Consider the following 18880-nt stretch of genomic DNA (forward strand, 5'->3'; position numbering starts at 1 on the left):
CTGCCTTTGGGTGTGCATTGTCTGGCTCAGATTACACCAGGTATGCATGAGTGCCCCCGGCAAGCAGTGTGTCAGTTTGGAAATCTCTCTATTTTCTATCCCAGCTGTTTAGTTTGTCATTCTCCAGAAAGCTCTGCCTCCTAAATCCGGAAGCTGTAGGTCTGTTTACTTATAGGTAATTCTAAACTAGAAGCATCCTGCTAAGAGCAGTCTGTATATAGGGAATCTTCTTTTTTAGTAAAGTCAGTAGTCTATTTACCAGCACTCACCAGTACTTTTACAAGGAGATGAGACAGCATCACCTCCTGTCCTGCTGGAGGTTCCCTTTAGTGGTACTTGAGACAGAAATGATCATAGATTAGGTGTGTACCTTCCTCCACCATAGTGGGACACATCCTTGAATCTATAATTTATTTTCACCACTTTGCTGGGAGTACTGATGAGGTTAGAGCCAAGACTGGGAGCTTAATCCTATGTGATTCAGCAGCCTCATGTTTCAGGGTGATATACCATAACACCAATGCAGATCTACCACCTGGGAGTTTCATGGTTCTGCTTGAGAAGGAGGAGGTGTGAAAAAAAAGGTATGATATAGTTACAGAAATCCAGCACCCCTTTGAGTAAGATAATTAAACAGCTATAAGAGTAAGAAGGTATGGATGCAGGTTTTGTGAGGCTGAAAGCTTATACAATTTTAGAGGCCGTTTTACTTTAAAGAAAAATAATTATCATGTACAAAATGACAAATATATGATTACATGTGAACAGGGTGCAAGGTCAACTCATTAGTATTTCAGCAAATTCTGCCTGTACATAAGTATGATATTTGTGCTAAGAGAGTTGCATTCTGTTGTTAGGAACCTCTGGAATATACCTAAGATAAATAAAAGAGATCTGGTTTGCAAGAAGCTTATTCAACAATCCATGCTACCTCCCACGGTATTAGTTCTCTAATTCTATTTCAGTATAATGATGACAGAAATGAACATATCTGACTTTTTAGCTACCTGCATACTTCTAAACATTTTCTTCCCTAATTCAACAAATTTTTATGAATTTCAGATTTCATTGAATAATTGTCACAAGTTCTACCTTTTGATTTCTTTGTGCTTTTCCCACAACTGGATTAATCATGATTTTTAAAACAATAAAGAATGGCTTTCTCATTCAACTGGCTAGGGATAGATGGTGATCTGGGCATCCTGAATATCTCTCAAATAATAGAAACTCAGTGATAATTTGTGAGAGAGTAACTGATACCCTTTAGATAATCTGGCATGCAAAAAATCAAGTTTCTAAATTGTAGCTGTAATTTCCAGGTCAATCTCGTATATCTTGAAAGCAATATTTTCAAGCGTCTCTTCCATCTATGTAATCAAATCAGGAAAGATACACTTTTCTATTTAGCACTTCATTTACTGGGGATTTTGGAGAAGTGAGCTTCCAATGCACATTTTGGTTGCCGAGACAGAGTCTCACTCTGTCATCCAGGCTGGAGTGCAGTGGTGTGATCTCAGCTCACTGCAACCTCTGCCTCCCGGCTTTAAGAGATTCTCCTGCCTCAGCCTCCTGAGTAGCTGGGACTACAGGTGCATGCCCCCACTCCTGGCTAACTTACGTATTTTTAGTAGAGATGGGGGGGTTCGCCATGTTGGCCAGGCTGGTCTCAAATTCCTGGACTCAAGTGATCTGCCTGCCTCAGTCTCTCAAAGTGCTGGTATTACAGGCATGAGCCACTTTACCAGGCCTCAATGTACATTTATAGAAAGATAATTGGCATGTCCAAAGAGTTTGGTGGATTGTATACATTTATACACGATTTGTCTAGGTGTTCTTTCTCCTGGAAATTAGTATTTTCCTATTTTATTCTGAGTTGTAAACTGCACCCTTCAAAATAAACACAATAATGTCCATAATGTCCATTGCCTCTTTCATAAAAGTTTCTTCACAGAATTGATTTTCTACATAAACGTGATTCAGAAAAGGTTCATTTTTTATGCCAGTATAGAGAATGATTAATAATTGTCTGGTTATTTTGAGTTTTTTAGGGTGACTATATGGAAAAAGACAAGTACCTAAAACTAACAGAAAACAAGTATGGGGCCTGCCACGAATGGATTTGCCTACAGAATTCGCGAAGTATTAAAAGTCAGGAAAGGTTTTTTTCTTCTGATACAAAGTGGTATTGTTTATTTTCCTAACTGACTTGACATCAGCCCTACAAAGTAGGATAAAATTATTTGGCATTTTTTAAATGTATTACATAATTAAATAATTGAAACACATCAGGCAATAGATGAGCAAATAAACATGTGATGCCCTGAGGAGTCTTAGGACAAACAAATGTCAAAGGAAAATGGATTGTTCAGAATTTCAAGGGGCAAATATATTTTCTTATTAAAGAATAGAGTAGCATTAGTTTTTCCATATATATTAATTGGAATCCAAGGAGATGCTGATTTTCCAAAGAAATGATTCAGAAAATATACCAACTAATTGGTTTGCTTTTAATCAACATGAAAAGTAAAATTTAGTAAAAGTTCTAGAAGTAACATAATTTTTAACAATGTATGAAAATTGCAGTGGTTTTTCACAGATTTACTAAGGATGATTTTGTTTGAATATCTGTTACCTTGTTCGTCATTAAAAGATTCCACTATCATCAGGATTGTATATCCAAAGGTAATGAATTCCATAGGTGCTAAGTGCCTACAAATTTTACTTGTAAATTAAAATATGTATTTGGAAACAGGTCTGAGGGAAAGCATATCATGGACTCAGGATCTCTGTGCATTTGTTTTCTCTGCTCCTCTAATGATATGAATTGGAGGTGTCTTATAAAGCCCGTGTTCCAGGTGCCATATATGGAAAAGAAATTTGAAAGCTTTTTCTCACCTCTATTTGAAGGGTTGATGAACTCTTTCTCTGGAACTGTAGACTCAGCCTGAAGAGTAACAGCAGACAAACCAAAGCTAGAGGGTAGATCTAAGATCAGCAAATGTTGAGCCTTATGCTCCCATAACCTCTAGTGTCTCTGTATCTTCTATTAAGATATAGACTTGCTTGGGTCAGGTGACAGTACAGCTAGTTTTGAATAAACCAAGCTACCTATTTCATCTAAGTCAACTCTTCATGGTAAAATAAACGGAACAAAAAATACCCAATTTCATTTGTAGTTTAATCGGTTTTTGTTCTCATGGCAGAATATCCTATGATGGACTGCATTGAAGACAATTATGAATCAATGATCTCCTTAGAAATATTAATGAAAAAAATCTATTGTCTGGAAGTTCTACGCTTAACACTAATTTTGTTCTACATTAGCACTAATTTTGCTTTTTGTAATCTAGTATCTCCTTGGGTCAAAAGATAATGTTTTCCCATCGTCTATTAGTAATTGCTGTTGGAATCTCTACCACACAAATTAAGTTCTTTGACCTCCAGACACAAAACCTGAGATGTATTAGCAAAGCTACGTTATCACAAGAAGAACGTGTGTTTTTGCAGCACTGTGAGATTTGGATTGATTTTACTATGTGTGTGCAAATTGACTTTGATTCTTCAGTTGTATTCCCTTCATTTGTGAGAAGCATGAGAATACTTATTTTGTAGGACTTTATGCTATAATGTATGTGAGAATTAGAAAAATGTTTGGAATATATTCAGTGTCCAAAAAGTTAGTCTTTTCCCCCTTTAAAGTTTTGTTAAACCTCTTCTGATCTGCTTCATTTACAGTAATGGAAATTATTAAAAAGTAAGTTTATAATTTTTCTTTTCCTGAGACAGGGTCTCACTCTGTTGCCCAGGCTAGAGTGCAGTGGCATGAACATGGCTCAGTGTAGTTTCAAACTCCTGGGGTCAGGTGATTCTCCCACCTCAGCCTCCAGAGTAGCTGGGACTAAAGCTGCACACCACCACGCCCAGCCAATTTTTTTGTATTTTTTAGTAGAGATGGAGTCTCACTATGTTGCCAAGGCTGCTTTTGGAACGTGCAGAGCTCAAGCGATCTGGCAGCCTTGGCTTCCCAAAGTGCTGGGATTGTAGGCTTGAGCAATGGTGCCTAGCCAGTAAGTTTATAATTTTTTAAAATATCAAGTGACCAGGAAATTATAATAAGATGGTGAAAAATCTAAGCAAGTAAAATATTAGAAGGAAATATAAGAACAAAAAATAGTTTTGAAAGAACAGATTTTACACAATTTGAATTTTATTTATAGCAAGAAAAATATCTTTTTTTATTTTTTGCTAATGCTAAATAACCCCGATAATTTTAAATTCTTTAATTTTAGTAAAACATAACTCATTGTGAGTTAATTATCATGATCAAGTACATATGTGTCTGTAAAAGATAATAATGAATTTATAATCTTTGTCTAGAATTTATTCAACACCAAGGAAAAAACCTTGTAAATACAAGAGCAACTATAATTTTAACCTTCCTCCTAGACTTTTGTTGTGAGAGGTTTAACATTTTCCCAACAAAACTAGATGACTTGCATCCACATGTATCAACTTATTTTTTTAAAAAAACTATTGCAATAAAAAGGGAAAAAATTAACATTTGTGTCAAGGATAAGCTAATCTGTTTGACTAAGAATGAAAAATATTTTCATTTATAAGGCATTTTGACAAGACTTTGGCTATTTAATTTAAAAATAATAATTTCAGGACTCCATTTCTTAGCACTCATTAGAAGATTTCAAGCCTCACAGGTTGTGAAGCTAACACATGTGGTTATCACCACCAGTAAAATAAGTGAAGCCTGAGTCATACGATGGATGTTCTTGAAGGGCACATTAACTTGTTTTGAAAAGTCCCCTTAAAGAAGATTTCATGAAAGGTCCTAAACAAGGACAAACCAGTGATACTGGCATCGCTGTCCCACAAAGAGAGCCCTGCTGTGCTTTCATACTCGGTTCATTGTTTATAATCACTCTCCTGCAGCTCAAGCTACAAAATCATGCTCTGGTGTTTTAGCGTTTTTCATGGAAGAATGTTGATTTCTTCAAAGGAAAGGCTCCTTTTTGATTCCCTATATTGCCCTGTCCAGTGCTGTGCATGTAAAAAAAATAGGTGTTTGCCGAATTTAATCATCTCTTATACCTGTATTACAGCTTTCAAAGCCCTTGTATCAGAGCACTCTTTTTTTTTTTTTTTTGAGACAGAGTTTTGCTCTGTCACCCAGGCTGGAGTGCAATGGCGCAGTCTCCATTCACTGCAACCTCTGCCTCCTGGGATCTAAATGATTCTCCTGCCTCAGCCTCCCGAGTAGCTGGGACACTGGCACCCGCCACCATGCTCAGCTATGTTTTGTATTTTTAAAAGAAAAAGAGTTTCACCATGTTGGCCAGGCTGTTCTCGAACTCCTGACCTCGTGATCCCCCTGCCTCAGCCTCCCACAGTGCTAGGATTACAGGCATGAGCCACCGCACCCGGCCTCAAAGCACATTATTTCATTTGATCCCCATATCAACTCTGAAGGTGGACATAGCAGAGTATATTTTTATCAGGTTCTCACGGATGAGGAAATCAAGCCTTGGAAAGGTTAACAGAATATAACTGAAGGTGCAGGGAAAGTGCTGGCCCATGCAGAAGCAGAGTGATTGATTCTCCCATGTCGTTTCAAATCACGATTGCTCAGACAATACTGCCCTAGGTACACTGTGCATTATAAATTATTAACCTAGTTAAAGGATTCATTATTAAAATATCCTCCACAAAGTCACCAGATAGACATATCTAAAATTTAAATCTATGTTTACTTGCTGCATTAAAAAACACTCCTTGCTGCCTATAAGATAAAATCCAATTTATTTTCTGACACGACAGAAAACACTCCTGCTTTCGAGCTTTATCTGACTTTCTAACAAACTCTCTGCCCATCTTATTCTTACTGTAATCTCCAGCAGCTAAAATCCGCTAAGAAGGAACCATCCATGCGCTGCCCGTGCTATGCGTAGTGGAGAGTAACCTGACCCCTTGATCCTCATGCCAACCTCACATTTTACCTTGAAGTCCAACTCATTTTTTACGATTTGCTGTGCAAATCATCATCTTCAGGGAGCCTTTCCTGAGTCCCTACAATTAAATTTGGTGCCTGTTTACCTAGACAGGACTGTCCTCCAAATGTCTCATGCTCCTCTTCATTCCCTGCACCCAGCACAGTCTTGGATACCTTATCACTAGTTCCCAACAAAGGGCTACAAACAGAAGGGACACCTGCTGAAGCCAGAGCATCTATTTTTTGATAGTGTTGTCCTGACTGTCTAGGATAGTTGCCCAGAATCGGAGTGGACTAGCATGAGCGAGAGATCAGCTTCAGTTGCATAAACCACTGAGACTTTGTTCATCACTTAAGGATAAGTGTACTTGATCCTAATAGTGGTGCAGTGATAAATGAATAAATAAATAGCCCTAAAATGTGGGGCACTGAAATAGTGGCTGGGCCAGGGATAAAGGAAAGTAGTAAGCAAGCTGGGAGAAAGATATTTAGCAGTGAGATATTCGATAAAGCTCTTGCCTCTTAGTAGAACTTGTGATAACTTGGTAGGCCGATTTCATGTCTTAAGAGTTTCTAGATTGTATGGACAAATATGAAATTTAAAAATAAGAGGCTCTATTCTCCCTGTTGAAAATGGGCAATTATCCTTCCTGTTTCTTAGGGCATTTAACTTGAGAAAACTTTCGGTTGTAAGCACTTTCTCCTCTTTGAAATGTAAATAATTCTTCTGAAAACCAGATAGCTTTTTTGTTTAGCTTTAAGACCCTAAAATGCCTTTCTCAAGGACTCACGAACCATGCCTTTGACATGTAAATCTGAAGGGAGATGCGCCCCTATGTCCTAGTTTCTGTGACAGAGGGTGCCTAATTTCAGGTGCTACTTCTCTCCAACTTGCAAAACTGTCTTTTGTCATAAAGATACAAGAAGTTTGTTTTTCCTCTGCATAAAGCCAATTAGTCAACACAAATGGTTACCCCAATTGCAAGGATGAGGCATGTGTGACAAACGTTGCTGTCAAGTTCTTTTGCTTGTTTATCTTGAGAACTTGCATGTATTGAGTTGTACCTGGTTGGCTATATCCAAGAGTAGGATTCTCCTTCTGTCTGCAATTTCTTAGCAGAAATAATGGGGAGTGTGTGTGTGTGTTATCACCTTTTTGAAGATTTCTGCATTGGGGGATTTTGTTTTTAATTTTATTCCTCCAACAACATCTAGGGAAAGCAGTTAGATAACAAAATGTTAACAGTGTTTGTTGACTGATAAGGTACTGAAAAGAGGCTCTTAGAAGGAAATTGAGAAGTTTCAAGCAAAAACAAAAGGCATTTGAAAAATTCAAAACTAAAATTGGAAAAGAGAACTCTGAGACAGACATTTAATAAGTCTTTAAGTGACAAAAGCAAGTTAAAGCAGCCTCAAAGAAAAGAGCAGATTAAGTGTAATGTCCACACCTGTTGCTAAAACTTCTCAATTAAGGTGTGTCCCCGTAAAAAGCAGCTCAAGCGTAGGATGCCCATTATAATCTGTTAGTTAGATAAAAAGGAGCCAGGGCAAAGAATTGAGTGAGTGCTGCCCCTACAAAAACCTGGCAAAGTCAAGGCACCTTTCAAATCAAAAGACAGAGTTTTGGGGGAAGAAATAAACAAAGCAAATCTGAGAAGTAGATCTCAAAAACCAAAACCAACCAAGAAAACACTTCCTTGCTACAAGCGATTGGCACTAAATATACAAGAAATCTAGAAATATTGACAAAGTTTTACAGGGAAAAAAGGCCCTAAATAAAAAATACTTATAACTTGTTAAGATTCAATAACCTTCAGATCTCTACTACAACTTCTCAGGGTAGAATGGGGGCTGAGAAACTTGCAACACTTCAAAGAGAACATTTTCCCAATGTCCAGTTTGAATATGGACAAGAAGGATAATGACAAAGGAAAATCCTCCCGGTGGGCCGAGGGCAGAACCAAGTGGAATAGAGGATTGACACGTTCTTCTCAAAGAGCAGAATGAGGGCCCAGCCACATATCCTTGTTAATTCTGGATAAAGACCCTGAAGAAATCTGGCAAGCAGCATTTCAGAATTACCGGGACCAGGGGCTGTTGCCTGCTTGCCTCCCGAACTTCCCCTTAGAATAGGAGTGTTTGCAGGGTGGGCATCCCACCTCTCTTAAACCAGTGTTCCTCGGGCCAGGGTGGGTAGAGGGGAAAAAAATAACATCTTTTTCTGCATCGTTCTTTTGGAACTATAAGAAGTCATATTGGCCGGGTGCGGTGGCTCACACCTGTAATCCCAGCACTTTGGGAGGCCCCGAGGCAGGCGGATCACGAGGTCAGGAGATATGGAGACCATTCTGGCTAATAGGGCGAAACCCTGTCTCTACTAAAAATACAAAAAATTAGCTGGGTGTAGTGGCGGGCACCTGTAGTCCCAGCTACTCAGGAGGCTGAGGCAGGAGAATGGCGTGAACCCGGGAGGCAGAGCTTGCAGTGAGCCGAGATCGTGCCACCGCACTCCAGCCTGGGTGAGAGAGAAAGACTCCACCTCAAAAAAAGTATTATCTGGACCTGATGTACACACTGCTACAAATCGCCTGCAGACTCTGGACTTTGAGCTATAATCAGTGGCTTGCTGGATTGCTTTTTGGGTTGTTTCCCTTAAGGAACAATTGAGTGTGTAGGAAGAAGAGAAAAAAGGGATCTTTGCTCATCAGAAGATATGACCGTGGCAGAGGCAATATGCTTACCAAATATATTCCACATACTCCTCTGTGTTTCCCCACTTGCCCCTTTGCAGATGGGGGTTGGGGGGGGGGGCTGTGGGAGGCCACCTTCTGGATGGTGGGCTATTAATAGAAATAACATGCATTGCCACTGTACTCAAGTATTTAAATGTTTTCTATTAGTCAGCCCAGGCTGCCGTAAGAAAAACATGACACAGACCAGGTGACTTAAACAATGTAAATTAACTCTCTCTCTCTAGAGGCTGCAGTCTGAGATCAGGGTGCCAGCATGGTTGGGGTCTATTGAGGGCTTTCTCCCTGGTTTGGAAATGGTCACCTTCTTGATGTGCGCCCACATGGTCTTTCCTCCACATGGCAGAGAAGAGGGGCTGAGAAGTTTCTTCCTCCTTATAAAGCCACTGATCCTATCAGATTAGGACCCCACCCTTATTACCTCATTTAACTTTAATTCCATCTAAAAGGACCTATCATCTCTGGCTCTTGTCATAAAGATATAAGAAGTTTGGCAGTTCGGGCTTCAACATAAGAATTTTGGGGAGAAACAACTGAGTCCATAGTATGCTTGTTGGAGAATGTTCCCACCTTCTTCCCCTGCTATGCGTGGCAGTGAGGTGGGTTAGCATGAAGACGTCTCAGTCACAAGATTGCAGCAGCCTAGGTTTCTGAATCCAGGTGCTCTGGTGATCTGTCCAAGCTTGCATCAAGCATAGCTTGCGTGGGAAATAAACCTTTGTTGTATTGAGCTATTGAGATTTGGGGTTGACATCATTAATGTGTTTAAAATGATCCAACTTAACCTATGTTCCTAATAAATAACCCTCCTGGGATGTATTTTATTACAATTCCTATATTATATTGAAATGATTAGTTGATCTATCTTACCAAGTACACTATGTGCTCAATAAGGGTAGGGACTATGTTACCCATCTTTATTTCTCTAGTTCCTACCATAGTGTTCAATAAATGAAATAAAGTAGCCCAGAGAATAAATGAGGTTTCTGGTGCCACAAAAAGATTTAAATCATAATAGCGAATTGAGTTTTAATTACAAAGTATAGAGTAGCAAAGTCCTACATGAAAAAAATTTGCATCAGCGATGTATTCAATGTTTTTAAAAAAATTCGTAGGTCTATATAAACCCTTGCTTTAATTTCAAAGAAATAATTCTAAGACAAATTGTTTAGGAACCTAGTGCCTTTTCTTTCCATGTGTCTAATTTGGTAAATCTCTTGCTACGATAATACCAGGTCTGATTTTTTTTTTCCCCCTAGGAGAGAGCATTGATTAAATGACTTACGAAATTGTTTTTATCGAGAAATGGAGACTCTGATCTTAGTTATTGCTCAATTAACTTTAAAGTTCAATACATTTTTATTGAACCCACACATACTTTAATGTGAATTGCTTTTTACTAATTGATCTGTAGGAATCACAATGACAGTTTTGGTCACCTTTTAGGCTTCTTTTATTCTCATTCAGAAAGTTCCTAAACTTCATTCATAGTCATTAAATCAAGAATGATTTCTGGAATCAAGAAGATAAAGTCAAGAGAGATGTAAAGTTCTGGTTTGATCTCCTCCCGTGATTTGTGAAATGTCACCACGTTCACTCCTAGGTTTCTGTATCCCAGGACACCACCCCAGCTGGCTTTATTCAAACCATGGAGCCATTCATTGATTAATTCCTTCATTCAACAGAAGCACATGTTTTTACATTTTAGTATTTCTGAAATTGGGGTGTATTTTGTTATGACATCGTCTATGGAATAGCAGCCTCCAAATAATGGCTGCCAGGTGCTGGCAGTGATGTGGCTGCTGTTGCCTGTGCGCACAGGCTCAGGATTTCCTGACTTCAGTTGAAGCCCTGTGCAATGTTGGTACTTCACGTCTTGTGTTTGACTGTATTTTTTTTTGCAGTGTTTAACTGCAATTCTTCAGTGTTTCAGTCAAGAAATGTTTTAGCACCGTTTGAAAGAGAAACAAGTGACCTTGTCTAAAAACCTACTGTGTACACCTTCTGGTAGATAGTTTGCACCAACAAGCATAGAAAACTTGCAGGACAGTTATCAGTAGTTCAGAAGAAAATCTTAGTCACAGCAGTACACTCTTATGAAGAAATGTGTACCGCTAACACTCTTGATGGCAAATCAAATGATATTTTGTAAAACAAAACAAAACAAAACCCAAGGGCATTGATAACTCTGGGTTAGTACAGAAAAGTTGGCGTCCATATGTGAGAATGTTTTGGAAATTTCTTAACTTAGACCTTATAGCTTATATAACAATTCATATGTATTATGTATTATATTTGTATGCTTTTGTATCATATTTAAGAACTTTCTGCATTATCTTTCCTCTTAACCACTTGATTATGCATTAGAAAAAAGATTCTTTCTCTTTGCATCCCTGACCAACAAAGGTTTAGGAATAAGTTAAGCCTACCTATGACATCACAGACTCCTTAATTGTATGACACATAACATTTGCTTCCACTAACCACCTTTTCATAACTATATAGAAATATTTATTATTTCACATTTCTAATTGTTAAAAATTAGTAACCAGGTTTTTCCCAGGTTTCTAAATGGAAACAATATTATCAAAGTTAGACACATTTTAAGCACCAATTTTGTACTAGTAAGCATCAGGCTGAATATGGGTGTTTGTTTTGAAAAATAATTCATACAGAAGATCAGGGGCTCACCTAAATTTTGGCCATGCAGGCATTTGAACTCATCTTGATTTCTGCTTACAATATTTATGAGGTAATATGAAGTAAAAATATCAAGTCAGCAGTTAAAGGAGTTTTGTCTTTCACAGGATAAAATCGTACATAATCATGAATCTTATCACTTTCTCTGAAGGTCTGTTATTTTTTGTGATTTTCTTGAGAAAATATGCTTGCATGGCAAATTGGTTGTTTTCACCTTTAAAATGCAAAGTTACGATTCTTATGGTAAAAGAGGAATTGCTCCAAGCTGATGTGAGACTATGAATACATCTCCCAGGCGCCATGCTGTGCTAAGGACGATTACCACGGAGAGTTTCCTGGTCCTTGTTCTCCTTCTGCCCCACACTAGGTGAGTGCTCCTGGAGACTTATGACATATAATTATAGTTACGGGGGTGACTGAAGGATGCTTCTCCAGAATAAATGATGTAGATCCATTCCTACTGTTCACGTCTACATTTCAGGTTTACAGTAGAATTTAACAATGCATTTGAAAGTGTCAGTGAAAAAAGTATTTTGATATATCTAATTGTATTTTCACATGTAGTATTTGTACTAATACTACTATTAGTACATATAGTAGTATAAATAAATGGCTAAAATTTATACCAAATGACGTGCCTTGGTCAATGAGCTAATAAAACCTAGAAAGTGTTGGCCTTTGGCTTTGGTTTGCTAGGATGACTGGCCATGCCTTACCTGCCAATCTGCCCTCTAAATTGTCCCCAGTCTCATCACCAGTGACCCCATCAGTCTAGACCCAGGGAACACAATGTCCCACTTTTATTTCTCTAGATAAAGTATGGACAAGACCTTCCCCCACTGGCTCCTTTTAACAAGAGCGAGATCATCTGGAATTTACAAAATAAATGCACAAAATTATGGACAATTTCTCAGTCAGTTTCTCAGTCACTAAAGAGCAAATGACACCCAAAATTTAAAGAAGGAAAAAAACAAATGAACTGTGTCCAAACGACAGGACTCTAATCTCAAAGACAAAGAAACAAACAACAGAGGGAAAAAAATGATACCAAATTCCTCTATCAAAGATCTTAAAAAACTAATGTGGACAGGTATAAATGGAGTGAAAATTCTGAATAACCATTCTTCATGAAAGAAAATGACTTATTTAAAATTTTGAGTGGCAGTCTATTGAAATGTTGTAACAGACAAAATAGTTAAATTGTTTTCCATAGAAACAGGAAGATAGGCATATCTAGAAGGATCCAAGGGAGGGGATTCTAGAGGTAGTGCTGGTAAATGATGCAAAAACAAAAACAAAACCCCAACCCCAACAAAACCTCAACAACATCCAATTCATATATACATATATATGAATTTACATATATATGTAAAACTAACTGATATGGTTTGACTCTGTCCCCACCCAAATCTCATCTTGAATTGTAGCTCCCAAAATTCCCTCATGTTGGAGTGACCCAGTGGGAGTTCCCCCCATACTGTTCTCGTGGTAGTGAATAAGTCTCACGAGATCTGATGGTTTTATCAGCGGAAACCCCTTTCGCTTGGCTCTCATTCTCTTGTCTGCTCTCATGTGAGACGTACCTTTCTCCTTCTGCCATGACTGTGAGGCATCCTCAGTCACGTGGGACTGTGAGTCCATTAAACTTGTTTCTTTTGTGAATTGCCCAGTCTTTATCAGCAGTGTGAAAATGGACTAATACACTAACTTTTAAAGCCAGTAAAAACATAAGGTGCATCCGGCCGGGTGCGGTGGCTCATGCCTGTAAATCCCAGCACTTTGGGAAGCCGAGGAGGGCGGATCACAAGGTCAGGAGATTGAGACCATCCTGGCTAACACGGTGAAACCCCGTCTCTACTAAAAATACGAAAAATTAGCCGGGCGTGGTGGCGGGCACCTGTAGTCCCAGCTACTGGGGAGGCTGAGGCAGGAGAATGGCGGGAACCCGGGAGGCAGAGCTTGTAGTGAGCCGAGATCGCGCCACTGCACTCCAGCCTGGGCGACAGAGCGAGACTCTGTCTCAAAAAAAAAAAAAAAAAAGCATCATAGATTTTAGGTCATTGAATCTCTAAAACATGTCAACTCATTTTCATAGTCATAATTTTTAAAATGATAAACATCTTAAAAATTCATTTTCTTAGAATTTATATTTCCCAATGGCTATCAGAATGTGATTACACTATTACACTCTCAATATCTAGGTAGATAGAAATAGTTGAACAAGCTCATACGTACTAAGTCAACACAGGATCTAATAATGCTTTTCAGAGAAATCAGTGTGGTAGAGACTTTAATATTACCTTAGTGCAAAAGGGCCCCAGACTGGTAAAATTACTCCAGCTCAGGTTTGTTTTTTCTTTTTTTTCTCCTTAAAATTTTAAGAGACATGGGACCTACCCTAGCTGGCTAGATAGATATTAGAATGTGACCTTGAGTAAATATTTAGTAGTTTTATAAGAAGAAAGTCATAAACTTAAAAATATTATATCAAATGCAATGAAACCTCACTATAATTGCCTTATAAGACCATGAATTCATTTTAAGAATGTGATAAATCATGTCCCCTGGGTGAAGATGGAAGCATTAAACATCTCCTTCTCTATAGAATCTCCAAACCTAAGTCTTGTCTTGGATGTGTGACAATATCACAACGGGGTCATAGCATAAAGACAATGATTTGGTTGGTTGTATTTTATGTCTAAATCCATGTTTATTAATAATGATTGTGAAGCAAGGATTCATTTCAGACACTTACGGATTTCAACCATATGCTGTGATCAAGAAAGCAGCATATTTGCCTAAAAGCAATATTTAAATAATTTTATTTAAAACTTTAAAAAATATTGTTTGCTTATTGAAAAACACTCACAAAAACAAGGCAAGCAAGGACATGCTACATTTAATTTTATGGAGATCCTTTTGAATGCAGGCACACCGAAAATATAGTATTGTAATAATCTTGCAAAAAGATAATTACATTATTAATATAATTACGAAACCAGTTTGAGTTTGGTAGTGTAAGAGACTGAAATTATTTTGAATGGGGTAATTAGCCTGCCAAAAAATTAACAGAATTGTATTCATGTTATTAAGAATCTGAAGAAATTATGTATTTGCTAACTTTTACCCTGAATGAAAACAGTGCTCACTGAGGGCAATGATGGACAGAACTTTCTTTCAGGACTCTGTTATACAACTTCCCACACTTGGTTGCTGCATTAGATCTTACCTTCCTGACTCAAATGTGAACCACGTTGAGTCCCGACCATATCTCCTCAGTGAGCTGAGAGGCCACATCACCAGTTTGACCTTGGCATTGTGGATATCCCAGAGATAGATATTTTCATGAGTGATCTGCATTGTGCATTCACCATAAATATCCAGATTTGGCGTAGGCATAAGATACACATTGAATCGCTCTGTGAAGAAACAAAGAATGGAGAAGATTAAGTGAAAAGAGGTGTGACTGTCTATGGCCATATGATATTAATTTATCTACAGACTGCAGGAAACATTACCACGTCCCTTGGTGATATGGATAAACACTGTAGAACATTACATATTTCCAAATTTGAGACAAGGAGTTCATTAAAGTCTTCTGAATCATTAATTCACTCACTCAGTTAATTTTCATGGCTTGTATTGTCTATGGTGAAGATTAAATAGTTAAATTGTACAATGGAAAAATAAGGGCAAAACTTAAGGGAGTCTCTGCCCAAATTGTGCTTATAGTCTGCTCCTTCACATAATCTAAGTGGTTATCACAGATACAATTCCAGTGAGGAATATCTTATTTGCTCGACTTAGGCAAGATCTTACTGGAGTTTTACCTTCACTGATGTGACGTATTTAATGCCCACTCAGACTGACTCACTACTTAAGCACTGCAAAAATAATTTAGTTTGAATCTCAAAACAAATTGTAGTCATGGTCAAATTTAGCATATGATAATTGCAGATATTCATTACAGTCTTCCGCAGAACTTAAGACATTGCTTTGGTAAGCAAAATAAAAATACTTAACTTTTTTCATTCCTGGATATCCTATGGTCAAAAATAAGATTATTAGGCAATCATTCCAAACCTTACTTTGTAACTGTGTATCTCAAAGGCTATTGCAAAGTTATGCTGCCTTTGATTCCCATTTAAATGCATTCAATAGATTGTATTTTGAAAAATTAGTTTGTAAGTTCTGGAAGTAAAAAACTTGGTGTGCCTTACAACATACTCTATAAAGCATCCCTACTTCCTAGCACCACATCCTTTGTTTACAGTAAGTGTCCAATATTTAACTGTATGAATGAAGTACATCTATGTCATGATGAATTATGAGATGCAAGAATTGAAGAATTACAAAAAAAGTCATGTTAAAGTTTAAGAATTACTGGCAGATGTACCTCTGTGGGTTAGGATTTAATTGTGAATAGTGCTTTAAAGTCAGTGCTGTTGAATTATTTTGAGAGATGAAATACTACAGCTGCAGATGGAAAATGATTGATATGTTTAGGAATGTACTATTCATAATATAATCTTAAATGCTACATGTTTGCTGGTACTGAGCTGAGATTGTATAATAGATTATTTTCTTTCTATTTTACTTAGATACTTCACTTTGTAAGGATTCTGATGCCAAAAAAACAATATTCGGATTCCAAATTAACATAAGCATGATAGCTTAACATATACTAGCCATAAAGACAATATTTATACTCATGTGTCTTGATATTTTGGACAATAGCTTATCTAATAATTCAGTCTTTTAGATTATTGACCCATGAAACTAATGTGTATGGATTTCACATTCACTTCCTAAGAAATGACAAATTGCAATCAATTATATGGCTGAAAGCTGAAGAAAGAACATTGCCTCATTAATTACCTGCAATGAAAAGCCCAAATATACATATTCTCAATAGCTTAAAATTCTTAGGTACAACCAACTAAAGTATTAACATTTAGCATTAAACACATCACTCACATTCCCATCATAATTCCCACTCCAATGGGATTAGTAGTAAATAAAAGGGGCATGATCTCATATAAAACTATAAAACTTGGACCCAAAGGCTTTACACAGGGAATACAGACAATGCCTGAACATCAATCTTCTTTTCTTTGGCCAGGAACCTTTTGATAAAGTTCAGCTCCTACATGTGGAATTAATCATGTCAGTGGCACCTGTTATGCATAGAGAAAATATTGTTACAGAAATGGAAAGCAAAACATTTCTTTACATTCTTTCCTTTCCATCAATTCCAGAGTCTGAATTAGCAACCAAAAAATCATTGCAAAAATGCCAATAAATAACATTTCTTCCAAAATATTGAAGTAAACATTAATGAGTATTGTTGTTTATGGCTGTATTGACCCTTGATATTCATGCCCACAGTTTGATAATGAAAAACATAGAATGTTAAAAAAAAAAAAAGATCTTGACACTGAGTGTCCTTCAAGTGGATGGTACATGAAACATGACCTGTAACAGTGGACCCAGAAGGACCATTACATTTTCACTGAAATGCTTGGGGGCTCAAATGTTAGCAGATAAAGCCTAGGAAAAATGAGCAAGGAGAGAGTACAAGCATCACACCGGACACTGGAGAAAGCTGAAAAAAATCAAGTAAGTGAATTTAATAAGATTCACATGATATAGCGCTCTATGTATCTCTATCTTCGTCTCTATCTCTATGTATATCATCAAGGCCCATTTTAAAAAAACTAATTGGACAACTTGCCCTAAGGGAGTTTTTCCAGGGCCATCTCTAGTCAATACAAGCAGGTGAAATTTACCTGTGGTGTCCCTACCCTCTTGCCTGCCTTCTGCTTTCCCTGTCCTCATATACTTTTCAACCCATCAACTCAAGTCAACCCTTCTTGTTATGGTTTAGAACCCTCCAATGTTCCTTTGGATGCTATTTCTTGCAACTTTTGAAAGAAATTATACTAAGATATATTTTCAATTTTCAAGTATTCAAAAATCTATTCTCTCCTAATACCTAATTTCTAAGAATTTCAGATTCAATTAAAAAGTGAACAAATTTAATCCAGCAGAAAAACTAGGCACATAAAGATGAAGGCGGCACATTATGTTACCTAACTATACTTACCTGAATTCCATTATAATGAGGAAGGAAGCTTTCTGCCTTGACAATGAATACATCATTGTATTCTCTTATTAGCATAATATACTTGTTTTACTGAAACATTTGTTAAGGTTTTGCTAGAAAGACCATTTCAAAATGGAGTGGCTAAAATTGGCTCCATTTAAATTATTTCTAAAAAATTTTTATCTTTGTGAAACAATTCTATCAAGCAGGCATTTTAAATCACTCTCTAATTATGCTGCTTTTTAAGAACCCACGTTTGGTTTTCATTTCGTATACTGTTGGTTTTTCAGACTTCAGTGTGCGTTAAAATTACCTGGAGGCTTTGTTCAAACAGAATGCTGGGCCCCCTCCAATCTTATCATTTCTGGTACAACAGGGCTGGATTGGAGCCAGATAATTTACATTTTCCATTTATTCCCAAGAGCTGTAGACACTGCTGCTCTGGGGACACTTTGAGAACTGTTGATTTGTGAAACTCACTCTAAAATATTGCTAGGGAAGTAGCAATATTAAAGAAACCATGAGGAATGACTGGAAAATGATGCCATGTACCAGCAGAACAAAACAGTACGTTTTTTTCCGAAGTGTTATCTAATATCTGCCCAAATAATCCCATCTCAACCGATTCATACATGATTTTGTAAGAAAGAGTTCTTACACTAATTGGAACAAGAGACAGGAGAATAGGAAGAAAGATATATGGAAAATGGTTTATAATTTATCAAGATATGTGTATTCCAACTATTTTCCTTATCAGATGATTGACAGCAACAACAAAACATTACTAAAGAAAACTAAACAACCCATTCCCAAATACCCAAAAGTACTGAAAAGGAAGCTAATTGTCTAAATAATATCCTAAAACATAAATATTCTGATAATCTGTGAAGACTGATGAATGTATGAAAAAACAAATTTTTGAAAAGGTTATGTAAAAACAAATATCAAATCAAAATGTGTTCATTCATTTAAGATTTTAAATTACAGAGTTAAAAAGTCCCAAACACATTGCCGGTGAATTTGTATATTAGTAAAATGTAGAGTCCCATGTTAGCTAATATGTGAGAAAGTATAATTTTATTTTAAATGGTTAAAACAAAAAACAAGGGTAGAATATGTATTAAATATTATAAATATATAATTATACTATAATAAAGTATACAAATAAATTTATTATAATATAAATATTGCATCCAACAAAGATGCTAGTATTGGATCTGCAATTATGTTTGCAAGGGCATCTTTTTCACTAAAGCTGAATGATGAGGTCCAAAGAGATAGGCCATGCCCAGAGAAGGCCTGAGATACCGGGGTAAGGCTACA

At 37.1% G+C, this 18880-nt stretch overlaps 1 protein-coding gene across 2 annotated transcripts in view; it reads right to left on the reverse strand.

The window, feature by feature from the left end:
* DOK6 (docking protein 6) overlaps window positions 1–18880 on the reverse strand; it is a 436008-nt gene that overhangs the window by 127909 nt on the left and 289219 nt on the right. For both annotated transcript variants that reach the window (XM_005586482.5, XM_074022240.1), the window contains exon 5: window positions 14681–14870. In XM_005586482.5, coding sequence (XP_005586539.1) covers window positions 14681–14870 — 190 coding nt within the window. The remainder of the gene's footprint in view (window positions 1–14680; window positions 14871–18880) is intronic.

The sequence above is a fragment of the Macaca fascicularis genome, chromosome 18 (assembly GCF_037993035.2).
Source record: "Macaca fascicularis isolate 582-1 chromosome 18, T2T-MFA8v1.1".
Lineage (NCBI taxonomy): Eukaryota > Metazoa > Chordata > Mammalia > Primates > Cercopithecidae > Macaca > Macaca fascicularis.